The 19,708-nt window shown below is 54.9% G+C and overlaps 1 protein-coding gene across 2 annotated transcripts in view; it reads left to right on the top strand.

Annotated features, from left to right (window-relative positions):
* PLXNA1 (plexin A1) overlaps positions 1-19,708 on the top strand; it is a 91,828-nt gene that overhangs the window by 30,835 nt on the left and 41,285 nt on the right. For both annotated transcript variants that reach the window (XM_057417512.1, XM_057417511.1), the window contains exons 3-8: positions 3,458-3,598; positions 5,879-5,979; positions 6,135-6,258; positions 8,287-8,440; positions 9,020-9,119; positions 16,352-16,466. In XM_057417512.1, the coding sequence (XP_057273495.1) occupies positions 3,458-3,598; positions 5,879-5,979; positions 6,135-6,258; positions 8,287-8,440; positions 9,020-9,119; positions 16,352-16,466 (735 nt within the window). The remainder of the gene's footprint in view (positions 1-3,457; positions 3,599-5,878; positions 5,980-6,134; positions 6,259-8,286; positions 8,441-9,019; positions 9,120-16,351; positions 16,467-19,708) is intronic.

The raw sequence follows: 19,708 nt of genomic DNA, 5'->3' as shown, positions 1-19,708 counted from the left end.
AAGCATTGCATGATGTCCTTTGCTGGGGTTCTCCATGGTAAGAAGCATCTCTTGGCCTTGCTCTGCCTCCACCATTCTGCTCAGAGGGACCAGGTCTTTAAACTCTTCCCTCCCCACACTGAAGTGATGCTGGATGCTTGCCCCATGAGGTGGGCTCATTGCTTGGATGGGAGGATGAGCACATGGGTGCCTGGCAGAGCAGCCTTTGCCTTCTTGCCTTTGGTGTCCATTGGGATCCAGCCTCCCCTCGGGGCTCGTGCCAGCCCTTTACCACCACTGAGCCGCTGCCTGAAGCCAGCCCAAAGCAGCAAGAGTGAGGGCAGGAATCCTGAGCGAGAAATTAGTGCGAGTAATTATTAGTATTGGGTAATTATATCAGCATCAGGATGAGGAGAAAGGTTAATAGGTCTGGTTAGTTATTTATTTCTGGTAAATGTCTTCTCCCCCGGGTGGGAAGGCGGGCGGAGGGTGGGCAGGAAGGAGCGTGATTCCGAGGGGGGCTGCTCTGATTAAACCACATCCTCTCCCCCTTTCCCTGCCCCAGCTACCCCATGGATTCAGGGAGAGGGGGGGAAGTGGTTCCCCCCAGTGTCTGTAAAGGATGGGAGGCACATTGTGTATCCCATGCACTGCTTTGATGCGTTATGGTCCAAACAGCCCATCCCAACTGGGATGGGTAGGTTCCCATTGGGCTAATCCTGCTGGAAAGGCCTTGATGCTGGGTTCCCATCTCAGCCTGCATGGAGCAGAGATGCAGGGTGACGTTGGGTTTATCTGCTGGTGGTCTCCTCACGCCGGGGAGGAGCAGCAGGACGGGTTTAGCCTACCACAAGCTAACCTTTTGGCCAACCAGAGAACAACTCGGTCGCCAGGGCTTCCAAATGTCACTTCCTGAATCCCAAACCCACCCACAGAGCATCCTCAGTGGGAGGAGAGGTGCTAAAGAGATGGATTTCCATGCTGGCATGCCTGGGGTGGCCTCATGCCCCCCACCAGCACACCCTGACGTGTGCCAGCCTGGGCTCCAGCCCTGTTTGCTTACCCGGGAGTATATTTAGGTTCTTCCTGGAGCCTCAAATTAACTGGAAGCGCTTCGCGTCTGTTGGGGTTTTTTAATGTCTTTTTCTCTTTCCCAGCACTGCGCAGTGCAATAATGTAATGGGGAAATTACCCTGCTAGTTAAAACTGAGTGCCAGCACCGCAGCCAGCTATAGATCTATTTTGGAACCAGGGGAAAGCGGTATCGATTCTGCTGCGCCGCCGCTGCGGCCCGTCAAAGGGTTGGAAAGGTGCGTTTGTCACGGTGAATAGTGAGGGGATGTTCCTGATACCCTGCTCTGGAGGCTGGCTCCGGTGGGATTTCATAAGGGAGATGCTGAGAGGCAGGGGGGGAGTGATCTGTGAGGGAAGAAGGGTGCTGGGGTGATGCTGGGTACCACTGAGCAACCGGTACAGCAGGGCAGGGGGTGAACGTGGCCCTGTACCAAAAGGGCTTGATCTCCTCTGGTTAGGGATTAGGAGCAAATGTAGTCCTGGACCTGGGTGGAAAGATACCCCCCAAGTAAGAGGGCAGGCTGAGTCCAGAGGAGGCCATGGAGATGGAGCAGCTCTGCACTGGAGCCAGGCTGGGAGAGCTGGGCTGGATCAGCCTGGAGAAGAGAAGGCTCCTGAAGGGGAGACTTTAGAGCAGCTCCAGTGCCTAAAGGGGCTCCAGGAAACCTGGAGAGGGGCTTTGGACAAGGGCCTGTAGGGACAGGCCAAGGGGAATGGCTTTAACCTGCCAGAGGGGAGACTGAGCTGAGCTCTTAGGCAGAAGCTCTTCCCTGTGAGGGTGCTGAGGCGCTGGCACAGGGTGCCCAGAGAAGCTGTGGCTGCCCCATCCCTGGCAGTGTTCAAGGGCAGGTTGGACACAGGGGCTTGGAGCAAGCTGCTCTAGTGGAAGGGGTCCCTGCCCGTGGCAGGGATTGGAACTGGATGAGCTTTAAGGTCCCTTCCAACCCAAACCAGTCTGTGATTTGATTTGTGATTTAGAATGGGCTTTTGGTATCTCTTGGCTCCCCAACACACAGTGGTACCCAGTGTGTAGGTGATGGGGAGCAGAATCTGCGTATGGGTCTGGCAAGGGATGCTGAGAAGGCAGGTTAGGTACCAGGAGCAGTTTGCATCATGGCAAAGACTCTTCCGTCCTGGACATCCAGGGTGGTTCTGGCTGTGCCGTGGGCTCCTGGGAGCGATCCTGTCCACGCAAGGCTGGTCTGAGGGAGCAGGGCACCCCTTGGCTCGGTGCTGCTCAGGCCGCGTCGCGCTCTGCTTGCTCAGGGGTCTTTTTCTTAATTAAATACATTTGTTTTGTAAAACTGCCTAAAAATAATCCGGGGCTGGGGCCCGGTGGAGGCTGGCGCTGAATCAAAGGCGCCGCTCTAATTAAACCGGCCCCGGTTTGTTTGTGAGCCGCATACATTTCCATGCTAATCAGCTGCACACCGGGATCCTGCTTTCCCGGCCCCCCGTTCCTCCTGATTGGGAGCTATGTAAATGCCAGCAGGGATTTATTGCAGGAGGGGGACGAGGTGGCCGGGATGCTATGGAGGGCTTGGGGATGGCCGTGGGAGCGGGTGTGATGATCAGGGCAGGGCTGTGGGATGGATTTTGGGGGGTGCTTGGCATCCTATGGGAGCAGATGAGGCCCACTCAGCCATTTCCTGGCACTGTCTCTCTTGAGGCTGCTCCATGTTGGGGACAGCCTGAATTGAGGAGTATCACAAGTGATGGCATTAGCAGGCTCATGCAGGTGGTCATAAGGTTATGGCTGAGTTTATTCCCTGCTTGATGGGGGTCCCTGTGGTGCCTCCTGATGTGGTTGTTGCCGGTACAGCCAGAAACTGGTGCACTTAGGAAGAGCTTTAAGGTAATTGTGAGCTGGAAGGGGATTAAAGCCTTCCCCACGTTCCTGCTCAGGGAACAAAGGCACTTTCTGAACCTCTGTTGACCTCCAGCTTCCTTAAGACCCTGTTGACTTCCCAGTCACTTGTCCAAGCATTTCCTCTAATGGATGGGGGGATGCGAGCCTGGTATGCGCCGCAGCATCCTGCCCGGGAGGGCTTGGCATGGTGTGATGTGCAAACTGCTTTTGGTACCACTGTGGCAGGATGGGTTTGCTGCTCTGCTGTGGGCTGGGGGCTTGTCTATGCCATGCTGTGAGTTGGAGGGGCTTCTGGGCTGAGCAACAGTGGGGAAGTGGGGCAGCATATTAAGGGATGCAGTGTGAGGACCAGGGATGTGGCTTCCCTCTGTGGAGAGGTGAATGCCATCACGTAAACATGGTGCACCAGACCGTTTGGCAGTACTTTGCCATAATGCAGTGGCCATGGTGTGGGACAGAGGGGTGGCATCTCTAAGAGGACACATTCCCCGTGTGTATGTGGGATGTACTCACGCTCCTTTACTCTCCCCACAGATCCTGGTGGACCTGACAGCCGAGAGGAAGCACCAAGCGCTGCAGTACGAGAATGTCGTGGCCCACGAGGGCAGCTCCATCCTGCGGGACCTGGTGCTGAGCCCCGACCGCCAGCACATCTATGCCATGACCGAGAAGCAGGTAAGGGGAGGGGACACAGCCCCTTTGCTCTCCTGCCTGACAGCCACATCCTGGTGATGGGAAGCCCTTTGGGCATCTTCGTGGTGGGGTCTGCCCTTTGCTTCCTGGGATGAGGTTGCCTGGGGACCATGTGCAGCTCCTCTCTGCAAAAGCACTGCCCAAGGCATTAATTGTTAGCAGCAGCTGCTTGAAATGCCCATGGTCCCTGGGGACTGGTGGCTTCCTGACCTTTCCTTGCTGCGAGGGGCTGGCCATAAACCTCCCTGCTTTGTTCATCCCCTCCCAAGCAGGGTTTTCACAGGTTAGCAGCAGCTCCTGGCTCCAAATGGCTTTTCCTCCTCTGAGGTGGCTGCTTTTGCACCTTGGGGCTGAGGGGACATGGGGCTGGTGTTCCCGTGCACACCTTGGTCCCTGTCTCTGCTCATGCTAAACCAGCCAGAGGTACAGACCTGATCCCCATCCAGTGCTGCCATCGTGGCAGCATGGTTTGGGCTCACAATAGGAAGTTGTAGTTGGCTTTGTGAGTGGTTGTGTGATCCCCGAGCTGTGGAAGAGCTTGCTGTTGCCATTCATCCATCCATGGGCTGCAGTAAAGCGGGTGAAGCAGGCTCATGCCATGGTGGTGGATCCGGCTCGGTGGGGTGGTGCAGGGTGGCTGTGGTGTGGTGCCTCTATCCCTCAGCATCTCCTCTCCTCTGCCCTGCAGAGGTGTGTGTGTGAGTGGGACCACAGCAGAGCTTGGAGCATAACAGGCTCCTGGCTGCCAGCCCGGGGGCTTGCACAGGGAGAGGATGCTGTGTGTTTGTCTAGACAGCCCTGTGGGACAGCAGAGCCCTTTCCCCCTCCTCCCAGTGCCTGCCTCTGCTCTCTGCTCTGCTGCAGGAAACCTGCAGCATTCCAGGTGGGGCAGAAGCTGTGTTTGGGCACGGCTGCCCTGGACCATGTGTCTGTCCCTGGCTGTGTGTCTGTCCTGGACCTGGCTCAGCAAAGCCTCCCATCTGCAGGGGAGATGTTGGAGATGTGGATAACGGGGGTGTGTGTCTTTTATGCTGACCTGGACTGGGGATGTCCACCAAGGGCCAGCACAGCACATGCCTGTGTGGGCTCTGCCTTGGGGGTGGACCCACTGCTCCCCCCATTACCACCAACTGATGCAATGTATAGACAAAGAGATGGGAACTGCGGGTACCCTCGCTGACATGCAAACCAAAGGATACAGATTGGCCAGCCTTATCCCTACCCTGCAGGCATCACTCTGAGCCCATGCTGGGGCTGGGAGGAGGGAAGCACCCCGGGCTTAGCCTTCAGTAGCAAAGATTGCAAATTGCAATGAAATGAGTGAGTTCTGCCTTGTTGGAGCAATGGGGAAACTGAGGCAGGGGCACAGCAGGCAGCTCCTGCACCCCCTCCCCGGCCCCCCTCTTCTCCTCCCCTCTCCTTAATAAAACCCGCTCTCCTCCCTACTACACTTGGTGTTATCAGAGTGCTGGTGGAAAGTAATTAAATGAACAGTTGTAACAGAGCTCGAAGGGCTTCGAGAATGAGGGGATTTTAATCAAATCTGGAGGAGCAATTAATAAAGGGCTGGTAACCCCTTCAGAGCCAGGGTGCCGGCTGCGCCTGCAACCATGCAATGGTACAGTGCTGGTTGAAGGGGCTTGGTTGGAGGTGTGACTGCAGATGTGCTGCCAGGCCTGGCAGAGCAGCTGGTGATTGTTGGGGGCTCACCCTGGAGTCCTGCATCCAGCTCTGGGGCAACAGCACAAGAGGGATGTGGAGCTGTTGGAGCCCGTCCAGAGGAGGCCATGGAGATGCTGCAAGGGCTGGAGCAGCTCTGCTCTGGAGCCAGGCTGAGAGAGCTGGGCTGGGTCAGCCTGGAGAAGGGAAGGCTCCTGAAGGGGAGACCTTAGAGCAGCTCCAGTGCCTAAAGGGGGTACAGGAAACCTGGAGAGGGGCTTTGGACAAGGGCCTGTAGGGACAGGCCAAGGGGAATGGCTTTAACCTGCCGGAGGGGAGGCTGAGATGAGCTCTTAGGCAGAAGCTCTTCCCTGTGAGGGTGCTGAGGCGCTGGCACAGGGTGCCCAGAGAAGCTGTGGCTGCCCCATCCCTGGCAGTGCTCAAGGCCAGGTTGGACACAGGGGCTTGGAGCAAGCTGCTCTAGTGGAAGGGGTCCCTGCCCGTGGCACTGGATGAGCTTTAAGGTCCCTTCCAACCCAAACCATTCTATGTCTATGGATAATAGGAAGCTTAAAGTGAGTTGGGTGTCCTGGTTTCCCACAGGTGACGCGGGTGCCGGTGGAGAGCTGTGAGCAGTACGAGAGCTGTGAGCTGTGCCTGGGCTCCCGGGACCCCCATTGCGGCTGGTGCGTCCTCCACAACATGTAAGTACCGCAGGACGGTCCTTGGGGCCAGGCCAGCATTGGCAATGCACGTGTGTCCCCATCACTGGTCCCCTTGGGGACATCCCTCCTGGAATTTGGCTGTGCAGGGCCCTGTGGTCTCTCCTCCTCACCGGGGTGGTTTCCATCCCTTCTAGATGCTCGCGCAAGGACCGGTGCGAGCGGGCGGACGAGCCGCAGCGCTTCGCCTCCGACCTGCAGCAGTGCGTCCAGCTCTCCGTCCAGCCCAAGAACATCTCCGTCACCATGTCCGAGGTCCCGGTAAGTCACCTCTGCTCCGTGGAGCCCCAGCAGCCACTCCTGACCCTCTGCAGGCGATGGAGGGGAGGCAGCAATTGGAAATAGCTGAGGAGTTTATGTCAAGTAAGGAGAAAGGGGAAGAGAGACAAATGCAAGGTAGCAAAGCGCAGGGCATTGCTGAGGGCTGGCCTATTGATGGAGACAATAAACCAGTTGATGATTAGTCAGAAAAGACGTAACAGAGCAATAAATATCTCCCCATAAGCCAAACACCACCATCAGAGATGCTGTTCGCAGGCCAGCCATCCGTCTAGCTCAATAGCCTGTCTCTGTCTCTGGCCTGCAGTGGATATTTTGGGATGAGACTTTGATGCACAACTCGCTGCTCTTTCAGGGCAGACAGAAAAAGATGATGGACTTCCCCAAAGTAGTTTTCCAGGCCATTAGCACTGTGAAGAGAACATGAGACAGCGTCTACGAGCAATAAAGTTTTGCAAACTGCCTTGTCTGGATATCTGGCACTCAGCATTCCTGAAAGAGTTGGCCAAGGAGTTCTGAGGCCTGCGAATACTTGGAATAACGACTTTGTGATAAATAAGTGGATGTTGAGAAAAGGTGCTCCTTGTTTTGCCCGAGTCCAGAAAGGACCAAGTGGTCAGAGACTGCTTAGTTTGCCATCAGGTTTGGAAGCAGGTATAGGATGCAAATGATAAAGGTTTAAGGATGGAGACATAATTAATGCCAGTCGATGTGGTTTTATGTCAACCAAACCACGTCTTGTTCTTTGATGGAATTATGACTTGAATTAGGAGGAGGACTGCAGGGGATGTGATGTCTTTAGGCTTGTACAAGGCATTTGGCTTGGTACAACACAACGTTCTGATTAAAAATTAGCATTATACAATATTGATAAAGCACGTGTTAAGTGGATTAAAAACTGGCTCCGTGACAGAGCTCCAAAAGTCCTCATCAGAGGGAATTGTCACTGGATGGAAACGGTTTAGGAAGTGCTTCTGCAAGGGCTAATGTGTGTTGTTAATGTGGAGATGAATGCGACATGGCTGTGATGGGACCTGCTGGGGCTGATGGGGATGCTATGGGGTGAGATTCCTTTTGGTGCCGTTGAGTTTGCATGGGGCTGGTTTGGCAGGGAGTTGACATTGCCAAGTCTCAATCAGAAGGAGAGGACAGGCATCCACCCAGTGTACTGGGACATGGTACCAGGGCTGAGCCCTCACTATGGGGCTGCTGATGCTCCATGGGTGAAGCTGGGATCTGGGTGCTGTGTTCAGCTCTGGGGTGGTTTTCCCCCTGTCCAGTGGCAGGATGCTGCATGGGGTCTGGTGTGGTCCATCCAGGGATGCTGTGCTGGGGCTGGAATCCAGCTTTTCAAGGGAGAGGCTGAAATCCTCCCGTAAACATCATGTAAATGAGTTGAAGGCTGGAGAAAATGCCTTGCAGTGAGAGACTTCCAGAGCTCAATCTGCTTAGCTTATCAAAAAGAAGATTAAGAGGTGACTTGATTACAGAGTATAAGTGCCTTTACAAGGAGCAAATATCAGGGACTAAAGGGCTTTTTAATCTATCAAGGAAAGGCATAACAAGAACTAATGGCTGGAAGCTGTGAAAAATTCAAATGAGAAATAAGGCAAGCGTTTTGTAAAGTGAGAACTGCTGACCCTGGGAATGACTTTGTGAAGGAAGAGGTGGATTCCTCCCCTCCTCGGCTCTGCCGGAGTGGATGCCTTTCCGTGAAACACTCTTTAGTCCTGACACTGTGCTTGCTCTCTGCACAGAGGTGAGACATAATGGTTTGTGGTATGGCAAGGGCAGAGGATGGAGGCTGTGAGTCATTCCGTCTCTTAATGCGTTTAAATCCGAGCTCCTTGTTCGAGTAGGGAGGCCCATGGATGGGGCTCGCTTGCCAAAGCGCGAGTGGCAGATGGGGGATTGCACCCCATTCTATTGGCTGGATTTACCCATAGCAGACACACAGAGGAGTCTTCTGTGCTGGTTTTCCAAGTTGATGCTCTTGTCTCTCCTCCCCAGCTGGTCCTGAAGGCCTGGAATGTCCCAGACCTTTCAGCAGGAGTCAACTGCTCCTTTGAGGACTTCACCGAGTCCGAGAGTCGCATTGAAGATGGGAAGATCTACTGCAGCTCTCCCTCTGCCAAGGACGTCATCCCCATCACCAGAGGCCGTGGTGAGCTTGTGCCCTGGGGTGGGAAGAAAGAGACAGGCAAACCTTGCCCCACTTGTGCCCCATAGGCAGATGTGCAGGAGGATGGTCCTGTGACAGTGATCCCCAGGGAGGACCTGAGTTGGGTTCTTGGGGTGTAGGAGGAGAAGGACATCACTGCTCATGGGGGACTGGCCCTTGATCTCCTCCGAGGCACGGGCAGAGCTATTTGCTGGCACTCTGGTGGTCTGTGTGCCATTCCTGGGCACCCTGGCTTCATTCCCACCTATAGTCCCTTTCCCGGGCAGATGTGCTGTAGTTGACCATGGGCTTTAGGACATTCTGCTGACTCCAGAATTGTTAAGCTCCCCTTCAATACCTAAGTACAACCCAAGGCACCTGCCTCCATTCCCTCAGGAGCTCAGAGTTGTGCTTGGGCTCTGCTGGCCTGTTGGGATGGGTGAACACTCTAGATTTGGGGCATTTTGTTAACTGAGTGGTGATACCCAGCTCCCTCCAGCCCATTTCAAGCATTGGTTTGAATGAATTCTGGACCAAGCACTGTGTCCTTTCTGATGCCTTTTCTGCCTGGCTCTCTCCTAGGGGACAAGCGGGTGGTGAAGCTCTACCTGAAGTCAAAGGAGACAGGGAAGAAGTTTGCCTCCGTGGATTTTGTCTTCTACAACTGCAGCGTCCATCAGTCGTAAGTGGCCTGGGCTTTGTGAGGATGCTCTGGGAAGGGGCTGGTGGGGCAGGGTGAGACCTGGAGAGCTCAATCTCAGCTTTGTGGGTGCTGATGTCGCAAGAGGAAAGGGCAGTCGAGTGTAGTGGTGTTTGCAGTGAGAAACCTCCTCCTTTTACCCTTGTAAGCTGGGATGGTGACCAGCGCACCCGCAGTTGGTTTGGGTGTGTGGGAACGGGTAGCATCAGGGCAGAACCTCACTTAAACACAGGGCTTGGGTTTGGCAAAGCTTTGGAAGAGGAGGCGAGTTTACTGCATTGCAGAGTGCAGGAATCCATGTGACCTAAAATGCCAAGCATCTTGTTATTCCTGGAAACAGTTAATAGGAATGACTTGGCGATGCAAAAGGAGAAGCCTGTGTTTTCCTGCTGTGGTACCTGCTTCCCAGGCTTGCTGGAGAGCGAGCTGGAAAGTTACAGCAGCATGGGATGGGACATGCTGCATGTCCTGGGGCGTTTACCCAAGAATTTCCTAACTGGAAGTAATTGTGGATTTGCTTTCTTGTCAGGCTGCCATGAAATCCTCTCCGCGTATGGGATTTCAGGCAGCTTGAGATGTGCAGGTGATGATAAAACAGAGGAGGTGTGGATTATTGATGTGCTGTCTAAGCAGGGTGCCTAACGCCTCTAACCGTGAGCTCCTCATGGGGAGCCGTGGATGGTGTGTCTGAGCAGCGGGGAGATGGCTCCACTATGGGAACGTTGCGGGAGATGCTGGGGTGTGTTTGGGCAAAGAATTTGGAGCTTAAGAACGCGAATGATTTCATTACCCTGGCAGAACCCTCCCCTGGATGGTGGTGCTCCAGCTGATCAGTAATTATAGATAAGCAAATGCAGAGTGATCTCTTTCGGATGGCTCTTTGCAGCGTGTCTAGCCTGGCTTGGGAAGGGGGGGGCTCTGCTTCAAGTTGCTGCTCCACTTGGATTAGAGAAAAGCAGGTGAGCTCCAAGGGGGATGAGCCAACCTTGTGCATCACAGGGATTTCTTTGCATGGGAGCGGGTCGTGGCTCCTGGGAATGCTGTGGCGGCGAGGGAGGAGAGAGTTTGCCAACTTGACTTTCTCCCTCACCTTGACTCCCAGGTTGAGCTTTGTCTCCCGTCGCATGGTGTGGTTGCAACAGGATGAGCTCAGCGTTGGCGTGGGCTGGCTGCATGTCATTATGCTGCGAATCCAAACGCAGATGTGACTTTAGTTCTCTAAATCAAAGGAAGAAGACTTTCAAGTACCAGTGGCATCAGATCCCTTCCGAGCGGGGGTCCAGCGGGAAGAGGTGGTCAGGGAATTGACATTTTATTTGATGTGCCTGGCACAGGAGGGGAAATAAAACCCAACATCCTCCCCCCCTGCCCTGACAAACCTATAACAAAGAGCCCTGACTGATTTATTACTGCGTTCATGTTTAATTTTGGATGCATTATTTAAAAAGGCTAATTATGGATGCATTAATATTTATGGGCTTGCATTGGAGCTGATAGAAAAGTCTATGTTCTAGGCTGGTGAACAGAACTAATATTTCCTTTATGTCAAGAATTTTAGGGTTTGGAGTCAGCTTTAACTGGGTGACCTGCAGTCGAGCCAGAGCCAGAAAGCGTGACAGTACCTTGGATGATGCAATACTTCTAAATACCATTTGCAGACAGGCGTCTTTAATGGATCTCTTTGGAGTTAATAGCCTTTCAGATCCAGGTTTCATATTTTGTGCTGGAAAATCTATACGTCAGCCTGATGAATTCTGGATTGGGAACACTGCTTTTCCACGAGGCTGATGTTTTGTTTTCCTATGGAGAGCTTTGATCGCTGTGCGTTACGTTCTCTTTCTCTGTTTCGGTGGCTTTGCTCAGGTTGGGAGGCAGAGCCCTGTGCATTGAATCATGTCTCAGCTGAGGATGAAGTGTTTGGGTGAGTTTTCAGGTGGTTGTGGGGAGATGGGAGGGTTCTAAGGAGCTCTTTGCTTCTGTCAGCCAGAGTAGCTCCAGGGAAGCCAACTCAGCTCCGCTGTGTGCACTGGGGAGAGTCTGACCCTTGTTTTCAGCAGACATCTGATGCTGAAAGACACTTTCCATCTGATGGGAAGGCATCAGCAAAACACGCTGCCAAAGCCCTTCTGCAGGCTGCGGGGCTGATGGAACCGGGCTCTCTTGTTTCTCACCACCTTGCAAAACTCTTCTTGCTGCGTCTAATCCTTCCTTCTAAAGAGAAGGACGGGTATAGAGGAGGTTGTGCAGCCTGTGTGTTTGGCTTGTGATGGTCCAGGCCAAGAGCCCTATTGCTGTCCAGTCTGTTACTGCAGGGCTTTATAGTGTGCATCATGGGGATTTTCCCATCACAGACCAGCATCACTGGGATACTTCTCTGGGCAGGGTCTCCAGGCTGCCAGCCTTGTGCTTGTCCTTGCTGCAGTGATGGTTGCGACACTCGGGTCCTGTCAGCTCCAGGGTGCTGGAACAAGGGGTAGACATGCCAAAAAGCTCTGTCTCCTCCTGGCTGGAGAGATGTGACTCTGCTGTTGCCCTGACCACAGCTCAGGCTTTCCCTATAAGCCTCCGTTAATTAAATGGGATTTACATGCATGTCCCAGGGCCTGGGAGCAGTGGAGCTGGTCTGGTGGCCAAGGCAACCATTGGCATCCATAGGATGTAGCCTTTGTTTCACTGGGCTCCTCTCTGCAGCCTTCCTGGCTGCCCATACCCACTATGACTGCTTCTTCTCTGGCCCCATGCTGCTCATTTCCAGATGCATACAGATGTGTTCTTTCGGAGGCATGGACAGATGGCTGCAAGCAGTTGAGTGTGTCTGGGTTCTCACAACTGAGCTGTGAGGCAGTAAGAGATCCCTGTGTGTGCCTGCACTGGGGAAGGTGGAAAATCCCATAGGATGGCCCCACAGACCGCTTAGGATAACCTGGTTTATGTCACGTTTGCTGTGGATGAGGAGGGCTGGTCCAGCCTGCGGGTGTGTTTGGTGAGGGGAGGCAGCTGAAGGGGTTTAAAACCTGGGTCCTGACTCTGCATCCTCCAGGCAGGATGGTGGTGGATGCCCTGGATGAGGTCTCTGTGTCCAACCCTTACCCTGTGAGTTAAAGGCTCTTGGCAAAACCCAGCAGGGATGGAGAAGCACAGGGCTGGTGTGAAAGGAAGGGCAGAAAGATTGAGATGGCAGGGATGGAGGGAAGCAAGAGCTTATCTTCTGCCCATGCTTCTCCAGGGTTTGGGTCTGGGCTGTTGTAGGGCTTTGGGGGCACTGACCGTCTGTTCCCGCTGCTCCTCAGGTTTTCCCCCTTTCCCTGGGGCAGAGATATGGATGTAAAGCCCAGAGCACTGCAGCTCAGCCCTTCACCCTTGACAGCTGCTGCTCCAGATGCCGGCTATGCTGGAGCAGAGTATTTGCTAAGGATGGATCCTCCTGGCAGGAGGAGGGCTGCGGAGCAGTCGGGGTTTCCAGGCGGGATGTCCTGTGTGTGCTGTGCTGTTTCTGTGTGTGCAAATGCTGTTCCCATAGAATCATAGAACAGTTAGGGTTGGAAAGGACCTTAAGATCATCCAGTTCCAACCCCCTGCCATGGGCAGGGACACCTCACACTAAACCATGTCACCCAAGGCTCTCCAACCTGGCCTTGAACACCGCCAGGGATGGAGCATTCACAACTTCCCTGGGCAACCCATTCCAGTGTCTCACCACCCTTACAGTAAAGAACTTCTTCCTTATATCCAATCTAAACTTGCCCTGTTTAAGTTTTAACCCATTACCCCTTGTCCTGTCAGTTTATCCCCATCCCTGGAGGGGAGCAGCATGCCCAGAGAAGCTGTGGCTTCCCCATCCCTGGCAGTGTTCAAGGCCAGGTTGGACACAGGGGCTTGGAGCAAGCTGCTCTAGTGGAAGGTGTCCCTGCCCGTGGCAGGGGTTGGAGCTGGATGAGCTTTAAGGTCCCTTCAACCCATTCTATGATTCAGTAACATTAGGAAGCAAAAGGAGATGGCCGGTGGGATGATCCTTTCCCCCTTTCCCACACGGGGCTTTATCTCTACCTGGCTGCTGCAGGACTGAGGAGGAGGGGGCAGATGGGGCACAAGCTGTGGGTCCGTGTCTGCTGCAGCCCCATCGTGGGGTTCCTGCCTCGCTGGCTCCCTGCCCTCCCGGCGTGCTCCGGGGAGGCAGGGGGGAGCTCCAAGACGTGAAGGAGAACCCCCCTCTAACCATCAGAGTGATGAAAGCCTCTTAGGCAAGAAGTGATGAGGGAAGAAGCGATGCCTGACCGTGGGAAGGAGAGAGACGGCACAGATGGCATCGCGCTGCCGAGCAGCCTGCTCCTGAGCCGGGAACAGACAGCGGCGGCGCACGGACACGCCGGGAATACAGCCCCGGCCGTGCTGACCTGCGTGGGGTTTACAGCCCCAGCTCCTGCCCTGGGGTTCAGGCGGCCTCCCAGGAGCTGCGTGGTCAAATGGATGTGCTGGGGAAGGCTGGAGATGGGGTTTCACTGCATGAACCAGCACCCAGGCAATGGCTTGGTCACCACTTCACAGAGTCCTTGGCCAGCTGGGGAGTGCTGACCCCGAGAGGCTCTAAACGCAGCAGGGATGCTGTGGAGTGAGATGCGCGGTGGTGAGTGCTCTTATGGAGGTGTTTGATGGCCTGATGGCAGATGGAGAACCTCGGCAGAAGGGAGAGTGTGAAAACCATCTCCGAGGACGGCGCTTCAGGAATGGCTCAATTCAGTTGGAACCAGGGGAGGGCTGAAGTAGGAGGGGGGAACCATACATTATGGAGGATAACCTGAGATGCTTTAGGTCCTTTAGCAAGTGGAGATCAGGAAATAAGCTGGGAACTGCAGTGTTTAAATGGCAAAGGAGACCCTAAGGTGAGCAGGGTCCCAGATAGCCAGGATTTGGCTTTCAGAGCAGAGCTGCAGCTTTGGAGACCAGGATGCCTATGGCAGGGTTGTACTGGGTGCTTCACCCAACTGCTTTGAGGTGCCTGGGAGATGATGAAGGGGACTGGGGGTCTTTTTGCACAGGACGTGGTGTCTGGTTGATCTCTCTTATGCACAGTGCCTGGTGGATGGCAGGGTTGGTGGTTATGCCCTGGCTTAGAGCATGCTCCTCTCTGACATGACCTCTCTGTGGGAGCTCTGCTTCCATGAGGATTAACCTGTGCTTTCCCAGCCCTGCTGCCTTCACGTCCTGGATTTACCTGCCCACTGGTCGCTGCTTGAGCCCTTATCATAGGGCAGGAGCCATCCGTTTGCTTTGTCTGTGTCCCCCGCACCCTCTGTACCTCCCTCCATCAAAGCAGGCAGAAATAGGAGGCTGTGGCTCTGCTTTTAAGTTGAATCTCTGCAGCTGAAATAAAATTGCATATATTTGCATAAGGAGCATCTCAATTAGCATATTTGTGGGTAAAGCTAAAAGGGCTGTTCATTTGGAAGCAAAAATGTGAGCGAAACATGGAAATGACTTCCAGCCCCCTTTGCAAGCAGCTTAATTAAGTATTTCCTTAGTGTGTGTGCATGGATTTGGGAATCTCTTGCTGTATATGGAATGGTGCGTGGAACCCCAGGGCAGGCAGGGAGCAGTGGCCCTGTGAAGCATGCACTGGCACCCTGTGCTGCCTGTACCATATGGGTCCTTGTACCCAAAGGGACAGGTCTGCTGGAGGACAAGGGCTTTGGTGTGCCCCCTGAGGATGTCCCTCTCCAGGAAGGTTTTCCTTCTGCCTCCTTGCGTGGTGGTGCTGTGTATTCCCGGTCTGTGATGCTGTATATTCCCGGTCAGTGATGCTGTGTTATCCCAGTCGGTGATGCTATATTCCAGGTTGGTGATGCTGTGTATTCCCTGTCGGTGATGCTCTGTTCTCCCTGTCGTTTCCCAGGGGGTAGAGGCAGCGCGATAGCTGTGCTTTAGGAGCAGGATGAGGCAGGGCTGCCTGCCTCTTGCCAGCGCTGTGTTCAGGGGAAGATCCTCCCTTTGTTTAAATGTAATTGCTTTGGATCCCATCCTGCTCACGCTTGGATCAGTGGGGGCAGGTATGAGCTTCTAGGGAGAAAACCGGGGCTGATACTCTTTTATTCCCTGTTTATTTCTTTTTAAAGCCAGAATAGGCTTTTTCTTGCCCTCCAGCTTCTGCCTCAGGAGCTCTCCCATCTCCTCCTTGGGCTGCACGGGACATGCTTGGTGCAGACCTGCCCTGTGAACCTTCACTGCATTAGTGCAGGACCTCACTGGTGCCATGGAACAGCACAACAGGGGAGGGCTCAGACATTCCATCCACACAGGGCTGAGTGCCCTGAGAGCTTGGGGGTTCATGGGATTCCCAGTGCTTGCAGGCAGGGATGCCTCATGTTGCTGGGAGTGGGAGCTTTTGGAAAGCAAAGGTACAGGCCACTTGTGTGAATGGTTGCACAAGGAGGGGATTCTTTATGTCCCTTCCTGCACGGGGGAGAGACATCAAGGTCCTTGGGGCTGGTTCCTTTGGTAAGAGGGGTGCAGAGCACAGAGCTCGCAGCATCCCTGGTACCCAAGCGCATCCCTGGTAACCAAACACATCCCCGGTACCCAGGTGCATCCCAAGGAGAGGCAGGGAGAGGGGGGCACACACAATCCCACCACACAAAGAGTCTGGAGAGGAGGATGGGGAGAGAAACGGAAATGTCTGGGGCTGGAGGGAGGGGGTGGAAATTGCACACACACACAGGCAGGCGCAACTGCAGAGGGCTGAGGGAGGGAAGGGGTCACACACAACCTATTGTGAGCAGCTCGAAGGCGCTATGGTCCCGAATTGTTCATCTTGCCCAACCTTTTCCCCTCCATGAGTGTGCATTAATCTGGCCCTTTCTCCCCTGTTCCCCTGCAGTGCAGAGCCCTTGTTCTGCTGCTTGTCCTCTTGCTTAAATCACCTTTCAGCCAGCCACAGTTTGGAGCTCAGCCTCAGCCAGGAGCCAGGTGGACAGGGTCAATGTGCCAAGCGGAGCAGGGAGTTGGGCTGCAGTGCCAGGAAGATCATATCCCTTTACTTTGCTATGGGCGAAGCCTGAGGGTCCAGGGTGTGCAGGCATCTCCCCTCCCAGCCTGTTGGCACCTCGCTCCATGGATGGGGTGTCTTTCCCACCCAGAGATATGGGATCGCCGGTGGATGCTGTCCTGCTGGAGCATCCCCAGCGGTGTTCCCCTAACGCTGCCCACTTGTCTCCCTGCAGCTGCCTGTCCTGTGTGAATGGCTCCTTCCCCTGCCACTGGTGCAAGTACCGCCACATCTGCACCCACAACGCTGCCGACTGCTCCTTCCTGGAGGGACGTGTCAAGCTCTCCGAGGTAAGGTGACGTGGGTTGGCTCCCTGGTCCTGTTGCGGCTCCTTTCCCCTATGGGGATGGGGTTGGAAGAGGGAAAACCTCTTTGGAAACCTTTCCCACCGCCTTGCCTAGGGTGCTGGGACTGCCTGGGAAGCAGCGAGGATGGGACAGGACAGTGTGCCAGTGGGAAGAGGCTGTGTGGCTGCAGAGAGGCTGCTTGGGGAGCCAGGTGCAGCCCAGAGCACTTGAGGTTGAATGAAAGGAAAACCAAAGGCAGAGACACCAAAGCATTTTCCTTTGATGCTTCTGAAGGGAGCAAGCTTGAGCTGTCACTGCAGAACAACTTGTTTCCAGAGAGGGGAAGGTTGAAATCTGTAAAACAAACTGCTCTGCTACACGGCACACCTTCTTCATCTCAAATACATATTCCTGGGGGGGGGGGGGGGGGGGGGGGGGGGATGTTCATCCTGCACACATCCATGTCATCCAGTGGGAAACGTGTCACTGACAGGGTGCCTATGGGGGTCCCAGTATCCCCAGCCTGTTGGTGGCATCACTGGTCCTTGGGCTGGGTCTGGAGGTCTGGTGAGCAGCCATTGGCTCTACAGGAAGTGCTCATTCGCATCCTGAAGGGAATGTTTTGGGAAGGAGTTTCTCCTCCTTTCCTGGAAGAGGGCTCCGGTTGAACTTGAGTTTCCAGTTGCCTGTACTGCGGATGAGCCCTGCCTGGCTTCCCTGCTCCTTTGGGATGGGTTGGCCTTGCCTGGACATGGCGTACCCACCGAGCCGGGATGATTCAGTAACATGAGAGATCAGAAGGAGCTGTTTTCTCCTGGTTGTGTCCTGCAGAAACCCAGCGGGGGATCAGCCTGTTCCCGGCATCCCGCAGCCCGCTCTTGAGGCTGCGCTTCCATCCAGCCCTGGCGCTGCTTCTCCAAACACGTGGTGTCCAGACCACTGCATCCCGGTGGCTCTGCTCTGCCCATCGCCCTCATTGAGGACATGGGGAGCTGCTGGCTTCCATCAGGAGAGCCCAAAAGCATTGGGCTGTACCCCCGGGGGTGTTGTCTATGGGACACGTGCTGCTCTTCCCTCAACCAGCCGCTTGGGAACCTGTGTCGCTTCCCAGCATGGCAGGGTGTCCCCCAGCAGACCTCCCGGCCACACTGGGACCTGGAGCCGTGCCTGGGTTGAGGTTTTGGAGCCTGTTTGCACATCGGTGTGGCTTCAGCTCTTCCTGCAGGGGATGCTGAGACAGCCTTGGAGCAGCTGCTGTGGGCTGCGTGTCTGGGCCGGGATGAGACGTCCCATCCGTCCCCATCCATCCTGGTCCCCATCAGGGTGGTGTGGTGGATCAGGGACTCGGTGCCCCCGGACACGTTAATGGTAGATGTCCGTCCCCATCCTCTCTGTGGGAGGAAGTCTGACTGGGAAGGTTATTTTAAGGAGGGTTTGGTCTGTGTGTGTTGGCTGGAGCGTGGTGGGCACTGGGGTTAACATCAGCACTCAGTGTCTCCGCTGGTTCCCATGGGTGGTTCACCATGGTTTCCTGGGTGGGAAAGTGGCTGTTTTGTAGGAAAACATAAAGGGTGACCAATGGCACTGCCTTGGGAATGCCAGGAATGTTCACCTGGATTTCCGGGAGTGGCAGGGCAGGAATGAGGCGTGGGTAGGAGCCAGCACTCCAGTAAATGCGCCTGGGAATGAAAGCAGCAGGAAGGATGTCCCTGCCCCATGACTGCTGTGGCTTTGAAGCCCGAGCTCTGGAGATCACCCTGCCCTTGGCTTGCTCCATGGTGTGGGGCAGGAAGGGATGATGAAGAAGCAGAGGTTGTCATTGGCTTTTCCCTACTTGTGGTGTTCAGCAGTGGCCTGGGGTGATCAGTGATGGATGCTGGAGCATCCCACCCCAAAAAGCTGCTCTCTTGTGAGAGTCCTTGCTGCTGCAGAGCTGCTGCAGAGGGGGTCCAAGTGTGATGGGGACCAAGTGTGTTGGGGACCAAGTGTGTTGGTTCAGTCTAAGCTGGTTCAGTGTATTTGTTCTTCATTGGCCAGGTTGGATGGGGCTCGGAGCAAGCTGCTCTAGTGGAAGGTGTTCCTGCCTGTGGCAGGGGTTGGAACTGAATGAGCTTTAAGGTCCCTTCCAACCCGGACCAGGCTGGGATTCTGTGATACCCCCACCAGTGGGAATGGCTGAGGACTTTGTGAAGGAACCAGCCCCAGATTCCTTTATCCCCATCACTGATGATGGCCCAGCCTTGCAGCTGGGGCTGGGAGCTGCCAGAAACATCCAAACCACAGCATTTGCAGCGTGGCTCTAAAGCTCTCAACCTCCCCTGGACACCTTTGTCATGTTCTGATCCAGCCAGAAAAACAGTTTTAATGGAGAAAATCCGAGTTTGCCATGGTGGGGAATGTGTCTGTGTGTCCGGATGCTGCTTTTCTGCCTGTCCCATCCCTTCATGGCTCCTGGGAGCTGGGGCTGTGCCGGGGGAGGCTGGTTTTGGCAGGATGCAGATCTCTCTGGGCTGTCAGAGCATTCCCAAGGGATGCAAGTGCTGGGATAGGGGAAGTGAATTGTCCCAGCGCCCGGGCACCCGGTGCCCGCCAGCACCAGGTGCTTCCTGCCTGGTCACAGGGGGACATAGCTGCTGGATGAGTCGCCTCTGCTGGCAGATGTGAAGCATGAGAGATACCGGGGGGGTGCTCCTTCAAGCTGTGAGTCAGCAAAATGAGCCCTGCTGCCCGCATCCCTGCCCACATCCCGGCCTGCCCCCAGCTGTGGCTGCCCCATCCCTGGCAGTGTTCAAGGCCAGGTTGGACACAGGGGCTTGGAGCAAGCTGCTCTAGTGGAAGGGGTCCCTGCCTGTGGCAGGGGTTGGAGCTGGATGAACTTTAAGGTCCCTTCAACCTGGACCAGTCTGGGGTTCTATGAAGAACAGAAAACTTAGAGTAAAACGAATTGGGGTTTTTGGTCAATATTTGCTAAATGAAGCAATTTCTGTCTCGTTTCTCTGCATTGTTTGAAAGTTGGATTAATCCTATAGCTATTACACAGCCCAGTGCTGCTCAGAGTCCAGCCTGGCTCGCTGTGAGTGGCAGGAGGCGGTTGGGCAGCATTGGCTGTGTGTGGCTACCAGTAGCCTTGGGGCAAGAGCTGCTCTTGCAGCCCCATTGCCACCCTTTGAAGAGCAGTGGGGTGCCTGTGTGCTGCTGCTGCTGATTCTGTTCTCACAGCAGCTCCTTGCAACACACATTATTCC

This window comes from Pezoporus wallicus, unplaced genomic scaffold, assembly GCF_028554395.1.
Source record: "Pezoporus wallicus isolate ANWC-B61680 ecotype Strahan unplaced genomic scaffold, APGP_CSIRO_Pwel_v1 contig_8542, whole genome shotgun sequence".
Classification (NCBI taxonomy): Eukaryota; Metazoa; Chordata; class Aves; order Psittaciformes; family Psittacidae; genus Pezoporus; species Pezoporus wallicus.
Note: the sequence above shows the minus strand (reverse complement) of the source record. Positions and strands in the feature narration are given on the sequence as shown.